This window comes from Macaca mulatta, chromosome X, assembly GCF_049350105.2.
Source record: "Macaca mulatta isolate MMU2019108-1 chromosome X, T2T-MMU8v2.0, whole genome shotgun sequence".
Taxonomy (NCBI): Eukaryota; Metazoa; Chordata; class Mammalia; order Primates; family Cercopithecidae; genus Macaca; species Macaca mulatta.
In genome coordinates this window covers 227,069-239,817 of record NC_133426.1, presented here as the reverse complement: position 1 = coordinate 239,817, position 12,749 = coordinate 227,069, and the positions used below count along the sequence as shown (strand labels likewise).

At 70.6% G+C, this 12,749-nt stretch overlaps 1 protein-coding gene across 3 annotated transcripts in view; it reads left to right on the top strand.

Moving 5' to 3' along the window:
* The window catches only part of LOC114669841 (serine/threonine-protein phosphatase 2A regulatory subunit B'' subunit beta), a 38,999-nt gene extending 29,484 nt beyond the window's left edge, over positions 1-9,515 (top strand). For all 3 annotated transcript variants that reach the window (XM_077987986.1, XM_077987989.1, XM_077987987.1), the window contains exons 5-13: positions 178-252; positions 662-748; positions 1,145-1,301; positions 2,680-2,728; positions 3,180-3,269; positions 4,290-4,465; positions 6,784-6,902; positions 6,974-7,080; positions 9,237-9,515. In XM_077987986.1, the coding sequence (XP_077844112.1) occupies positions 178-252; positions 662-748; positions 1,145-1,301; positions 2,680-2,728; positions 3,180-3,269; positions 4,290-4,465; positions 6,784-6,902; positions 6,974-7,080; positions 9,237-9,387 (1,011 nt within the window). In that variant the 3' untranslated portion in view covers positions 9,388-9,515. The remainder of the gene's footprint in view (positions 1-177; positions 253-661; positions 749-1,144; positions 1,302-2,679; positions 2,729-3,179; positions 3,270-4,289; positions 4,466-6,783; positions 6,903-6,973; positions 7,081-9,236) is intronic.
* The last annotated feature ends 3,234 nt before the right edge of the window (positions 9,516-12,749 follow it).

The window sequence follows — 12,749 nt, the reverse complement described above, 5'->3', positions numbered from 1 at the left end:
GGCGGGTGTCTACACCGCACACTCCACGGGAGGGTCGGCGTCTACACTGCATGCCTCACCCTTCGCGGGGGGGCCGGTGTCTACACCGCACACTTCACAGGAGGGCGGGTGTCTACACCGCACACTCCACAGGAGGGCCGGCGTCTACACCGCACGCCTCATTCTTCCCACCCGCAGGACGTGGTGAACACGCACCCGGGGCTGTCGTTCCTGAAGGAGGCGTCCGAGTTCCACTCGCGCTACATCACCACGGTGGGTCCCCAGCGGAGGGGCCGGGGTGAGCCCGGGGGCGGTTCCGGGGCGGGCGGGGTCCGGGGTCTTGAGCTTCGGGAGGAGGCGGCTGTTTCCTGGGAACGTGTCTGCCGTGCCCGGGAGCCCGGCGTTGGGGGGACTCTGGCTTTCCGGGGTGGCCGCGCCCCTTTCCCACCTGTCCTGGGCCCGCGTAGCTCCGGGGCGTCCCCGGCCAGACCCTTCCCGCTTTGCGCGGCCTGGGGCGGCGCCTCCCGCAGGGCCCTTCCCGCCGCGCTGCCCCCGCCCGTCCGGCCCTGGCGAGCCTGGTGCGGCTGAGACCAAGGCCGCGCCCCTCTCCCCGGCGCCGGGTCTCCATGCGGGGCGAGGCTCGGGGGTTCGCGCACCCAGCGCACTGACGGCGCCCGCGCAGGTCATCCAGCGGATCTTCTACACCGTGAACCGGTCCTGGTCCGGCAGGATCACCTGCGCCGAGCTGCGGAGGAGCTCCTTCCTGCAGGTGCGCGGCGCGCCCGCCCTGTCCTCCCGTCCCTCCCTCCCCCTCCTTTCCTCCCCCTCCTTTCCCCTCCCCCGCACTCCCACCCCATCCCCACCTCCCCCACGCTCCCTGCCCACCCCCAGGCCTGTGAGCGCCGCCTGCACTTGGGGGTCCATGGTTGATCTGCGAAGTGGGGGGGCCGTACTGGGCACCAGGGAGAGCCGAGCCCTCATTCCCTGAGAGCTGCCCCCCACCCCCACGCCCGCCTAGGGAGCCGCCCCCGCGCTGGAGCTCCCCCCACCGCAGAGCTGCCCCCACTCGGAGCGACCCCGCCTTCCCTGCCCCCGCCCGCAGCCACCCGGACTTGGGGCGTCCCCCCAGAGGCCCCGCGCTCAGGCCGCCTGGGTCCTTTGGCAGAATGTGGCGCTGCTGGAGGAGGAGGCGGACATCAACCAGCTGACCGAATTCTTCTCCTACGAGCACTTCTACGTCATCTACTGCAAGTTCTGGGAGCTGGACACGGACCACGACCTGCTCATCGACGCGCACGACCTGGCGCGGCACAATGACCACGGTGCGCAGGGGCAGAGGGGCGGGCGCGGCGCGGGGACACCGAGCAGACCCTTCTTCTCTCAGGGCGTCCCGGGTCTGCAGCTGCCTCTCCTCCCCCACTCCCCGCTCCGTGTCTGGGTCCCCGCGTGTCTGGGTCCCTGCGTGCGCCTCTGCACCAGGCGTCTTCCCCCGGGCGTCTGCAGGGTCCGTGTGGGCCGCTGGTCCTGAGGCTCAGACAGCCGCACCCGGCCCGAGAGCCTGCAGTCCCACGCGGCTTCATTGTTAACACCCGAGCAAGGGCGTGCAGACCAGCCGCGTCCCTCAGCTCCAGGTTCCAGCCCCCAAGGCCGGGAGCAGTTTCCATCCAGTCCCCGACTGGGTGGAGCGCGGGCTTAGAGGGCGGTCAGATCCCTCCGCGGGAGGCGGCGCCTCCCCGGTGTCCTCACCCGGCTCCTGTAATAGTCGTGCGGCTTCCAGGGACGAGAGCCTGCCTGTGGCCTGTGCGGCTGGAGTTTTCTAAAGGGTTCCTTGAAGTCTGCTTCCCCCCGCCCAAAAAAACCAAGAGTATTTCCCAGTGATGGTGGCATCTGTTGCGCGCAGCCGACTCGCGTGCCTGGTGCCCGGAATGTGAGCTCCGCCCGTCCGGGTCTCCCGGGGCTGCTCCTGGGCCGCGCGGCGGCCGTAGACCCCCGTCCTGCGTGCGTGGGACGCGCCCCTGAGCAGACGTAGCATTGCCTGGATTTGTCCTGTGCCCGGTTCAGGGAGCCACCTGCGCCCTGGACCCCACACGTAGCCGCGAGGAGAGCCCAGCTCGGCACAGCCGCCCGTGTGGCCCGAGCCAGCGCTTCACCGCGGGGAATCGGCCCCGAACCAGGCGTTCGCTGTCCCTGGGAACCCCGGGCCCGCCCCGGCTTTCCCTGTTCCGCTGGTGCCCACCCTGGGTCTCCGGGCAGCATGGCCTGTGCGGCCGGGCGATGGCAGGTGCGGCCGCGCTGGGCTGTTTCTCACACACGGCGGCCTGAAGCGGGGGCGTCTTGGCCCCGTGCGTGCCGGGGACACGGGTGACCGCAGGGATGGCCGCCCGGGCTGCGGGACCTCGTGGGCCGGAGCTGACGGCGTCGGTGCCTCCGCTCTTGCCTCTTGTTAGCGGAGTTTGGGCTGAAACGTGTTTGTTTTCGGGATGGCACTGAGGCCGCCCTTTAATGAACCACGGTCAGCTTCGTGCGCCCCTGGTCCGCTCGAAGGGCAGGGGTGGCTGCACCCGGGAGGGGCCTGTGCAGGGGCCCCGGGGCCGCCTGTGGGCATTTCGGTCCTTGCCCCGTCCAGGCTCGGCTCGGGGGGGTCGTGACATCGGGGCCGAGGCGTGGTGCGGGCTGCCCATCAACCCCCTTCCTTTCCAGCCATTTCCACCAAGATGATCGACAGGATCTTCTCGGGAGCAGTCACGCGGTACGTGCGGCTCAGGCCCCACGAGGACCCGGCTCCTCCTTGCCTGACACGAGCTTGTCGAGTTCCCACAGCGACTGGCCGTGGGGAGGGGGACACGTGTCTGTGTCACCCGAAAGCCTAGTGGGGGGCACGACACTGTCATGTGAGGTCTGAGGAAGGGGCGGCCCGTGCCCCAGGTCAGGGGTCCTCGTCGGGCGCTGGGCCTGAGCGAGCCCCGGGAAGGGGACGTTGCCGGCGTCCAGGCGGCCGTGGCCGTGGTGCAGGTGCACTCCTGACCCCACCTGGATCTCGGGAACGCCCTCTGGCCACGGGGCCTCCACGTCCTCCCTGGAGGGGCAGGAGGAGGGCTGGGCCGGGGGCCCCTCTCGCCCCCGGTCATGGGCAGGGGCTCCACACCCGGGAGTCTCTCCGTGACACCATCTTCGTCTCTCCATCCTGGCCTGGGGTCTAGAGGCAGAAAAGCGCAGAAGGAAGGGAAGATCAGCTACGCAGACTTTGTCTGGTTTTTGATCTCTGAGGAAGACAAGAAAACGCCGACCAGGTGGGTTCCTGCCACGGTGCGGGTTTGTTCAGTGCAGGGCCGGGAGCCGCCCGTGTGACGTGTGTCCCCAGGCGGATGCACGCACGTCTGGTGGGGAGCTGCAGGGCACGGGCGGATGCGCGCAGGTCTGGTGGGGGGCTGCAGGGCACGGGCGGATGCGCGCACGTCTGGTGGGGAGCTGCAGGGCACGGGCGGATGCGCGCACGTCTGGTGGGGGGCTGCAGGGCACGGGCGGATGCGCGCACGCCTGGCAGAGGGGCTGCAGGGCACGGGCGGATGCGCGCACGCCTGGCAGAGGGGCTGCAGGGCACGGGCGGATGCGCGCACGTCTGGTGGGGGGCCGCAGGGCACGGGCGGATGCGCGCACGTCTGGTGGGGGGCTGCAGGGCACGGGCGGATGCGCGCACGCCTGGCAGAGGGGCTGCAGGGCACGGGCGGATGCGCGCATGTCTGGTGGGGGGCTGCAGGGCACGGGCGGATGCGCGCACGCCTGGCAGAGGGGCTGCAGGGCACGGGCAGATGCGCGCACGTCTGGTGGGGGGCTGCAGGGCACGGGCGGATGCGCGCACGCCTGGCAGAGGGGCTGCAGGGCACGGGCGGATGCGCGCACGCCTGGTGGGGGGCTGCAGGGCACGGGCGGATGCGCGCACGTCTGGCAGAGGGGCTGCAGGGCACGGGCGGATGCGCGCACGCCTGGCAGAGGGGCTGCAGGGCACGGGCGGATGCGCGCACGTCTGGTGGGGGGCCGCAGGGCACGGGCGGATGCGCGCACGTCTGGTGGGGGGCTGCAGGGCACGGGCGGATGCGCGCACGCCTGGCAGAGGGGCTGCAGGGCACGGGCGGATGCGCGCACGCCTGGCAGAGGGGCTGCAGGGCACGGGCGGATGCGCGCACGCCTGGCAGAGGGGCTGCAGGGCACGGGCGGATGCGCGCACGCCTGTTTGGGAGGCTGCCCCCGGGGCCGCAGGGCACGGGCTGGGAGGGTCCGGGGCGGGGCCGACAGAGCTCGCTGTGCCACAGCATCGAGTACTGGTTCCGCTGCATGGACCTGGACGGGGACGGCGCCCTGTCCATGTTCGAGCTGGAGTACTTCTACGAGGAGCAGTGCCGGAGGCTGGACAGCATGGCCATCGAGGCCCTGCCCTTCCAGGACTGCCTCTGCCAGATGCTGGACCTGGTCAAGCCGAGGAGCGAAGGTGACGCCCCGGGAGGGCCCAGGGTGAGGGGACGGGTGGGCGAGAGGACGGGACAGACGGGAGAGAGGACGGCCCGGGGTGAGGGACCCTGGGAAACGGCCGCTCCTACTCTGAGTTGGTGACGAGGCCCAGCACCGCAGGTGTCCGGTCTCACGGCGCAAGAACCTCCTACTCGGGGCGTCGACACCCCCGAGGGTGGCCTGGAGAACCCAGGCCGGGGCTCACTGGGGACGTCGGCACCGGCTGAGGGACCAGTTGCCACGTTTGTGCTGATGCCACACAGGGTGGGGTCCAACCCTCTCTCCCCGTCTCCTCCCCTCACCCGTCTCCTCCACTCACCCCTGTCTCCTCCTCTAACCCCCCCCCGTCTCCTCCCCTCTCACCCCGTCTCCTCCCCTCTCACCCAGTCTCCTTCCCTCACCCCTGTCTCCTCCTCTAACCCCCCCCCGTCTCCTCCCCTCTCACCCCGTCTCCTCTCCTCACTCCTCTGTCTCCTCCCCTCTCACCCAGTCTCCTTCCCTCACCCCTGTCTCCTCCTCTAACCCCCCCGTCTCCTCCCCTCTCACCCCGTCTCCTCCCCTCTCACCCCGTCTCCTCCCCTCTCACCCCTGTCTCCTCCTCTAACCCCCCCCCGTCTCCTCTCCTCACCCCTCTGTCTCCTCCTCTCTCACCCCGTCTCCTCCCCTCTCTCCCCGTCTCCTCCCCTCTCACCCCGTCTCCTCCCCTCTCTCCCCGTCTCCTCCCCTCTCACCCCGTCTCCTCCCCTCTCACCCCGTCTCCTCCCCTCTCACCCCGTCTCCTCCCCTCTCACCCCGTCTCCTCCCCTCTCACCCCGTCTCCTCCCCTCTCACCCCGTCTCCTCTCCTCACTCCTCTGTCTCCTCCCCTCTCACCCAGTCTCCTTCCCTCACCCCTGTCTCCTCCTCTAACCCCCCCGTCTCCTCCCCTCTCACCCCGTCTCCTCCCCTCTCACCCCTGTCTCCTCCTCTAACCCCCCCCGTCTCCTCTCCTCACCCCTCTGTCTCCTCCTCTCTCACCCCGTCTCCTCCCCTCTCTCCTCGTCTCCTCCCCTCTCACCCCGTCTCCTCCCCTCTCACCCCGTCTCCTCCCCTCTCTCCTCGTCTCCTCCCCTCTCACCCCGTCTCCTCCCCTCTCTCCCCGTCTCCTCCCCTCTCACCCCGTCTCCTCCCCTCTCACCCCGTCTCCTCCCCTCTCACCCCGTCTCCTCCCCTCTCACCCCGTCTCCTCCCCTCTCACCCCGTCTCCTCTCCTCACTCCTCTGTCTCCTCCCCTCTCACCCAGTCTCCTTCCCTCACCCCTGTCTCCTCCTCTAACCCCCCCCCGTCTCCTCCCCTCTCACCCCGTCTCCTCCCCTCTCACCCCGTCTCCTCCCCTCTCACCCCTCTGCCTCCTCCCCTCTCACCCCTCTGCCTCCTCCCCTCTCACCCCTCTGCCTCCTCCCCTCTCACCCCTCTGCCTCCTCCCCTCACCCGTGTCTCCTCCCCTCTCACCTCATCTCCTCCCTCTCACCCCCATCTCCTCCCCTCTCACCCCCGCTGCCTCCTCCCCTCACCCCTCTGCCTCCTCCCCTCACCCCTCTGCCTCCTCCCCTCACCCCTCTGCCTCCTCCCCTCTCACCCCCCCCCCCCGTCTCCTCCTCTCACACACCCCCCCCCCGGTCTCCTCCCCTCAACCCTGTTCTGCCACCCATCGTCCCAGCTCCTCCCGGCCCGGCCCCCGGTGCGGGAGGTCCTGAGTAGGAGGTTCTTGCGCAGTGAGACCGGACACCTGCGGTGCTGGGCCTCGTCACCAACTCAGAGTAGGAGCGGCCGTTTCCCAGGGCCACTGAGGCAAAGGGGAGCGTCCACGCTGCTCGGCTTCCTTCTGCATCTCAGACTCCAGCTCTGGGACTTTCACTTTGGAAATGGCTCCGAGGCCCGGGCACCGCCCTGCAGCCGTCCCTCTCCCTGGCTGGGGCCCTCCTGGTGCTCGGTGTCCCCGGGACACCCTCTGGCCACGGCCTGCGTGGGGAGCTCCGGGCTCTGTCATTTCACATCCAGGGGCGCCTGCACCACGTCCCCGTCCCTGCGTCCTCGGGGCACAGGTGGCCCGAGCCGTCTCCGCACCGCGGCCTCCACACCTCAGTCCCCGCCCAGAACCACGCGCGTGTCCGCCTGTCCCGTCCGACCCGTGGCGGGAGAGCCCGGAGCCTCGGGCCGCGTCCTTACGCGCGTGTGACCCGAGGCGCGCGCCGCACAGCCCACAGCCGGCCCGAAGGTGAGGCCGGGCTCACGCCTGGGACACGTCCCCTCCCCGCAGGGAGGATCACGCTGCGGGACCTGAAGCGCTGCAAGCTGGCCGGCGTGTTCTTCGACACCTTCTTCAACATCGAGAAGTACCTGGACCACGAGCAGAAGGAGCAGATCTCGCTGCTCAGGGTGAGTGCGGGGGGCGCGCGGGCGGGGCCGCGCCAGGCGGGTGCGTGACGTGACGCGTGCGCTTCCCCCAGGACAGTGACGGCAGCGGCCCCGAGCTCTCGGACTGGGAGAAGTACGCGGCCGAGGAGTACGACATCCTGGTGGCCGAGGAGACGGCGGGGGAGCCCTGGGAGGACGGGTGAGCGCGCGGCCGGGGGGCGCGGGGGACAGTGAGGGGGGTGCGGGGGCGCTGGGCACAGTGAGGGGGCGCGGGGCACAGTGAGGGGGACGGTGAGGGGGCTTGGGGGACAGTGAGGAGCACGGGGCACAGTGAGGGGGGTGCGGGGGCGCGGGGCACGGTGAGGAGGTGAGGGGGCGCGGGGCACAGTGAGGGGGCGCGGGGCACAGTGAGGGGGTGCGGGGCACAGTGAGGGGGGTGCGGGGGCGCGGGGCACGGTGAGGAGGTGAGGGGGCGCGGGGCACAGTGAGGGGGCGTGGGGCACAGTGAGGGGGTGCGGGGGCGCGGGGCACAGTGAGGGGGGTGAGGGGGGCGCGGGGCACAGTGAGGTGAGGGGGCGCGGGGCACAGTGAGGGGGCGCGGGGCACAGTGAGGGGGTGCGGGGGGCGCGGGGCACAGTGAGGGGGACGGTGAGGGGGCTTGGGGGACAGTGAGGAGCACGGGGCACAGTGAGGGGGCGCGGGGCACAGTGAGGGGGGTGCGGGGGCGCGGGGCACGGTGAGGAGGTGAGGGGGCGCGGGGCACAGTGAGGGGGCGCGGGGCACAGTGAGGGCGCGGGGCACAGTGAGGGGGTGCGGGGGCGCGGGGCACAGTGAGGGGGGTGAGGGGGGCGCGGGGCACAGTGAGGGGGGTGCGGGGCACAGTGAGGGGGGTGCGGGGCACAGTGAGGGGGGTGCGGGGACTTGGGGCCAGTGAGGGGGGCGCGGGGCACAGGGGGGGGCGCGGGGCACAGGGGGTGCGGCGGACAGTGCAGGGACACCGGGCACAGTGAGGGGGGCGCGGGGATGCGGGGTGGGACCAGCCCACTGTCCCCCGCCCCACTTTGGGGGTGTAAACGGAACTTTTAAGATTCCCGGTTCCGCTGGTTCGTTGGCGGCCATGGAAATACGACTGGTTGACCTTGTGTTTTGCAACTTGACGCAACACACTTGGGAGATCTGAACGCTCTGGCAGTTCTCTGCGGCTTTCTGCGCGGACGGCCCGTGTCCGTCAGTGGGTCCGTGTCTTGTCTTCCTTTTCACCCCCGCGTGGCCGTCTCTTGCTTTCTGTTGCCCGCTGCGCGGCCTGGACGCTGCTGGGTGGGGTCCAGCCTGACTGAGCGGTGCGGGTTTCTGTGCGTCCCGGTGCCCGGTCCTGGGGGCGTCTCCCCTCCCACGGCGGTCACTGGGGGGGGTGCTCTGGCCTCTTCCTGGTGGGCGGAGGTTTCCCCACACGGGGCTGAGTGTCTCAGATGCTTGCGCTGCATGTTCCTCTGTCTGTCCGTCCGTCCGGTGAGTGACACCGGGGCGTCTTCAGCCAGCCGTGTGTTCCCAGCATGGATCTTCCTCATTTTATCCTTATATAGGGTTGGACTCTCTTTGCAAGGATTATCTGGAGCAGTTTATAAATTTTTTTTGAGACACGGTCTTGCTCTGTCACCGGGGCGAGGGCAGTGGGTGCAAGCGATCCTCCACCCTCGGCCTCCTGAGCACCTCGGATTACAGCGGTGTCCCCCTGCGCCCGGCTAATTACTACGGGGGTGCCCCCCCCCAACGCCCGGCTAATTACTACGGGAGTGTTTCCCAGCGCCCTGCTGATTTTTTGTTTTCTAGAGACAGAGTCTCGCTATGTTGCCTGGGCTGGTCTCAAACTCCTGACCTCGGGCGATCCTCCCGCCTCGGCCCCCCACAGCGCTGGGAGTGCAGGCCTGAGCCACCGAGCCCGGCCCGTGGCTTTTCCTGGGATGTCTTGGTCTGGCTCGGGTGTCAGGGTGATGCTGGCGCACGGAACGGGGGGCAGGCTGCTCTCCCCTTAGTTTCTGGAGGAGTTTGTGTGCGGCACCCGTGACGTCTTCCCTCAGTGTCTGGTAGAATTCACCAGTGACCCCGTGGGGGCCTGGTTTTATTTATTTCAGACAGAGTCTCGCTCTGCGGGTTTCCACCTGCCCCGCAGGCCACGCCCCGGGCGCGTTCGTGGAGCTTGTTGCTGGCTCAGTGGCCGCAGCTCGGGGTCGGCTCAGGGGACTTTCTGGTGCTGGAGGCTGGGCCCGGGCGGCCTGCGTGTCCCGGAAACCACGCACTGTCTCCAGGGCCTGGCTCTGCGCCGCCGGCCCCGCCTTCACCACCCCCTCGTTGCAGGTTCGAGGCCGAGCTCAGCCCTGTGGAGCAGAAGCTGAGTGCCCTGCGGTCCCCGCTGGCCCAGAGGCCGTTCTTCGAGGCGCCCTCGCCCCTGGGCGCCGTGGACCTGTACGAGTACGCGTGCGGGGACGACGACCTGGAGCCGCTGTGAGGCCGCCCGGGGACCCCACCGCGGGCCCCTCTGCACGGGCCGCGGCCCCCGCGGCTTGTGTAAAAACTCTTGTCTGTTGTGGAAAGCGAGTGCGTTTGTACGGAATGGTAAATTTTTATTTATTCACAGAGGCATGTGCTGTGAATTCCCGCCATGGGTTCGCGGCCGGACCGGCCTCGGGCTCTGGGGGCCTGGTGACCCCGCCCGGGGAACACGCGAGGGCCGCTCGGGACTGGGACAGGCGCCCACACGGACACCCGCCGGCCTCTGCCGTTCCGGGGGCCTCGTCTCTCTGGAAAGGTCCAAGCTGTGACCCGCGGCTCCCGGGCACGTCCCCCGCCCTGGACCGGAGCCTCCGCCGCAGCCTGCACGTTCTGTGTAAATGGACAAGAGCGTTGCTGGCGATCGCGCTTGCGTTTTTGAACGAACGTTGGGAGGATTTTCAGTCGCGGGCTCGGCCGGTCCCTCCCAGCCCGGGAGCCAAGGCCGCCAACGACCCCGGAAGGAAGGAGCCGGCGTCGAGTCGGGGCCTGAACGAGGGGGTTCGGAGGCCCCGCCGGGCACAACCCTGAGTGCAGGGAGGACCACGAGCCCTCCAGGGACGCCCGACACGCCTGAGCCCAGGCCCAGCTCTGCTCCTTCCACAGGCCAGGGAGGGTCACGGGTGGTGACCACGGGACGACCCCCGTTCCTCGCACACGACAAAATGTTCCCCCCGGACAGGGACGTGGCCACACGGCCGGGAACAGGCGGGCGGGGCGGGAGCACCCCGAGAGCTGCGCACACGCCCCGTTCACCCACCGCAGCCCTGGCTGTGAAGGAGCCGGACGCACAGGCGGTCCCTGCGACCCCGAGAGACGGCGACGGAGGCTGGGGGCAGGGGGGGGACGTGGCAGCACCTCCTGGGGAACGGCCGCTGCCCCAAACGTGTCCTCAGTGTCTCCAGGTGTCCCCGGATTTCCCGGGGGACGCCCCCACCTGGGTCTGCGAAGGGTCAGGGCCCCCCAACAACAGGACAGGTGCCGGGCAGGAGGGTCCGACGGTGGCCGCCGCAGGGAAATGGCACCGGGAGCCACGGCCTGGGGGCCCACCCTGCCCCGCGCTCGGGGGAGCCCGTCCGGGCGGGCAAGTCCGTCCCCCACCACCTCAGGGCCCCCCACGGCCATGGTCATGGGACTGAGGGGGCCGAAGCGGGGGGTTCACCTCTGACCGGAACCCTCCACCTCCCACGCTGACGGGAGGAGGCCCCCAATGGGGGGTTGAAGGCTGGGGGTTCAAGGCTGAGACATCAGAGGGCTCCCTGGGGCCGTGAAAGGAACAACGTCCCCCACCCACGTCCCTGGTGAGGCCCCCGCACAGCCTCCGACACCCCCGTACTCACCGCATCCCCCAAGCGCCCCCTCCTCCCCCAGCCACGGCCCCGATGCCCTGGGCCACACCAGGGCCGGCCGTGCACGCTCAGCCTCGGCCGGGGAAGTGGGGGTCCCCGTGGACAGCGGCGCGGCGGGGAGACCCAGAGCCCAGCCGTCCTGCCCCCACTTGGTCTAAGGGTCCGTTCCCCTGACAGCCCACGTGCGGGGGGCCGGGGGTCCCCACAAAACAAGCACCCGGGTCACCCTGACAGTGGCCAGCGGCCAGGACGTTCCAGGGCTCGGCGGGGGCGCCTGTGGCATCCCCACCCCCCCGGGAATGGCCGTCCCGGGCGCCCTGCGGTTGACGGCCGTCACCCCTGGAGATCCCCCAGCAGGGACTCAGCCGGCCCCTCCCTCCCTCCCGTCCTCGCAGGGTCCCTTCGTGTCAGATCCCAGCGCGTCCACGGGGGCACCCCAGGCTCCCGGCATTGGCGCCAGAGCGGCCCCCAGAGCGCCGTCCCCAGGGGCGGCAGGGACGGGCCTGGGAACACGGGGGCTCCCCAGAACGAGGGGCCCAGCCTGGGGCGGGGGACGGGGCCTGGACGGCCGTGAGACGGAGAAGAGGGAGACGGGGCGTTGGGGGAGAACTGGGGGCATCAGACGCAGGAACTGGACGGAGCCGGACCAGCCGCGCCCAGCAGTTGTCGGAGGAGACACGGCCCCGGGGGGGGAGCAGGGAGGCCCTCGGGACTCTCAGAGCCGGGGAAGGAGCAGAGGCTGGAGATCGTCCCCAGCGCGGTGCCCACGTGCCGCCCCGCCCAGGCCAAGGGGTCAGACCCCACGTGGCACAGGGGCCCGTCTGTGGGTGACGGGGACGCAGCCCCCCGGGCCGGCCCAACCCCGCGTGGCACAGACGGCCCTGCCCAGCCCGAAGCCGTAGACGCGGCCCCTCACCCGGCCAGACGCTGCTGCGTGGCTCCCGCGGGGGCCTCGAACCCAGCTCCCCGTGACCCGCGGGCCGACCCCGGCAGGGCAGCGATGCCCTAACCCCGGCACCCTCTGTAGAAGCCACAGCTTCCCCCAGGCTCGGCCTCCGCACCACACACGCCACCCGGAGCCTGGGCAGCCGCCGTTCTGGTCTCCGGGGACAGCACCCGACCGCACCCCGGGCCCCAGGACGTGTCCGCCGGGGGCTGCCGCTCGCCGGCCGTGTCCTCACCAGGGCGTAGCTCTCTCCACCCCTGTATCGGGTCCCACAGCAGCCCGGGCCGCCGCCGCGAGGGGGTCCTGCCCACCCGTGCCCCAGACAACAGCCCCTCTGCGGGGGACACAGCCGCCCCGTTTCCCCAGCGTGGCCCGGCCTGACCTCGGGGAGCAGCCAGAGGAGGGGGCGAGGCCCCGTCGGGAAAGGAGACCCCAGAGGTGCAGGCACAGCAGGTCCCGCTCGGACAAGCCCCCCACAGCCCTCCCCCCACAGGCCTCCCGGGCCCGTCCCTCAAACCCCAGCACACAGACCCCTGCCCCGCAAGCAAGGCGGGCCTCAGCGGTACCTACGGCCGGCAGCTCACGGGGGGGGACACGGAGGCCCCCGTCCTCCCCGCCAGGGCCTCGGCCCCCAGGGACTCACACAAACCCCGCAGGACACTCGGGGACCAAGGGCAGGAAGCGGGGCTTAGAGGAGCGGCCGCCTGGCCACAGCGATTCCAAACGGGCAGGCTCCACGCTGCACCTCTTTTGTCTGTTGTGAGGCGGAGTCTCGCTCTGTGGCCCAGGCTGGAGTGCAGTGAGGTGATCTCGGCTCACCGCAACCTCCGCCTCCCGGGTTCCCGGCATTGTCCTGCCTCGGCCTCCCGAGTAGCTGGAACTACAGGCCTGCGCCACCGCACCCGGCTCATTTTTGTATTTTTAGTAGACACGGGGTTTCACCGTGTTGGCCAGGCTGGTCTCGAACTCCTGACCTCGTGATCTGCCCGCCTCGACCTCCCAAAGTGCTGGGATGACAGGCGTGAG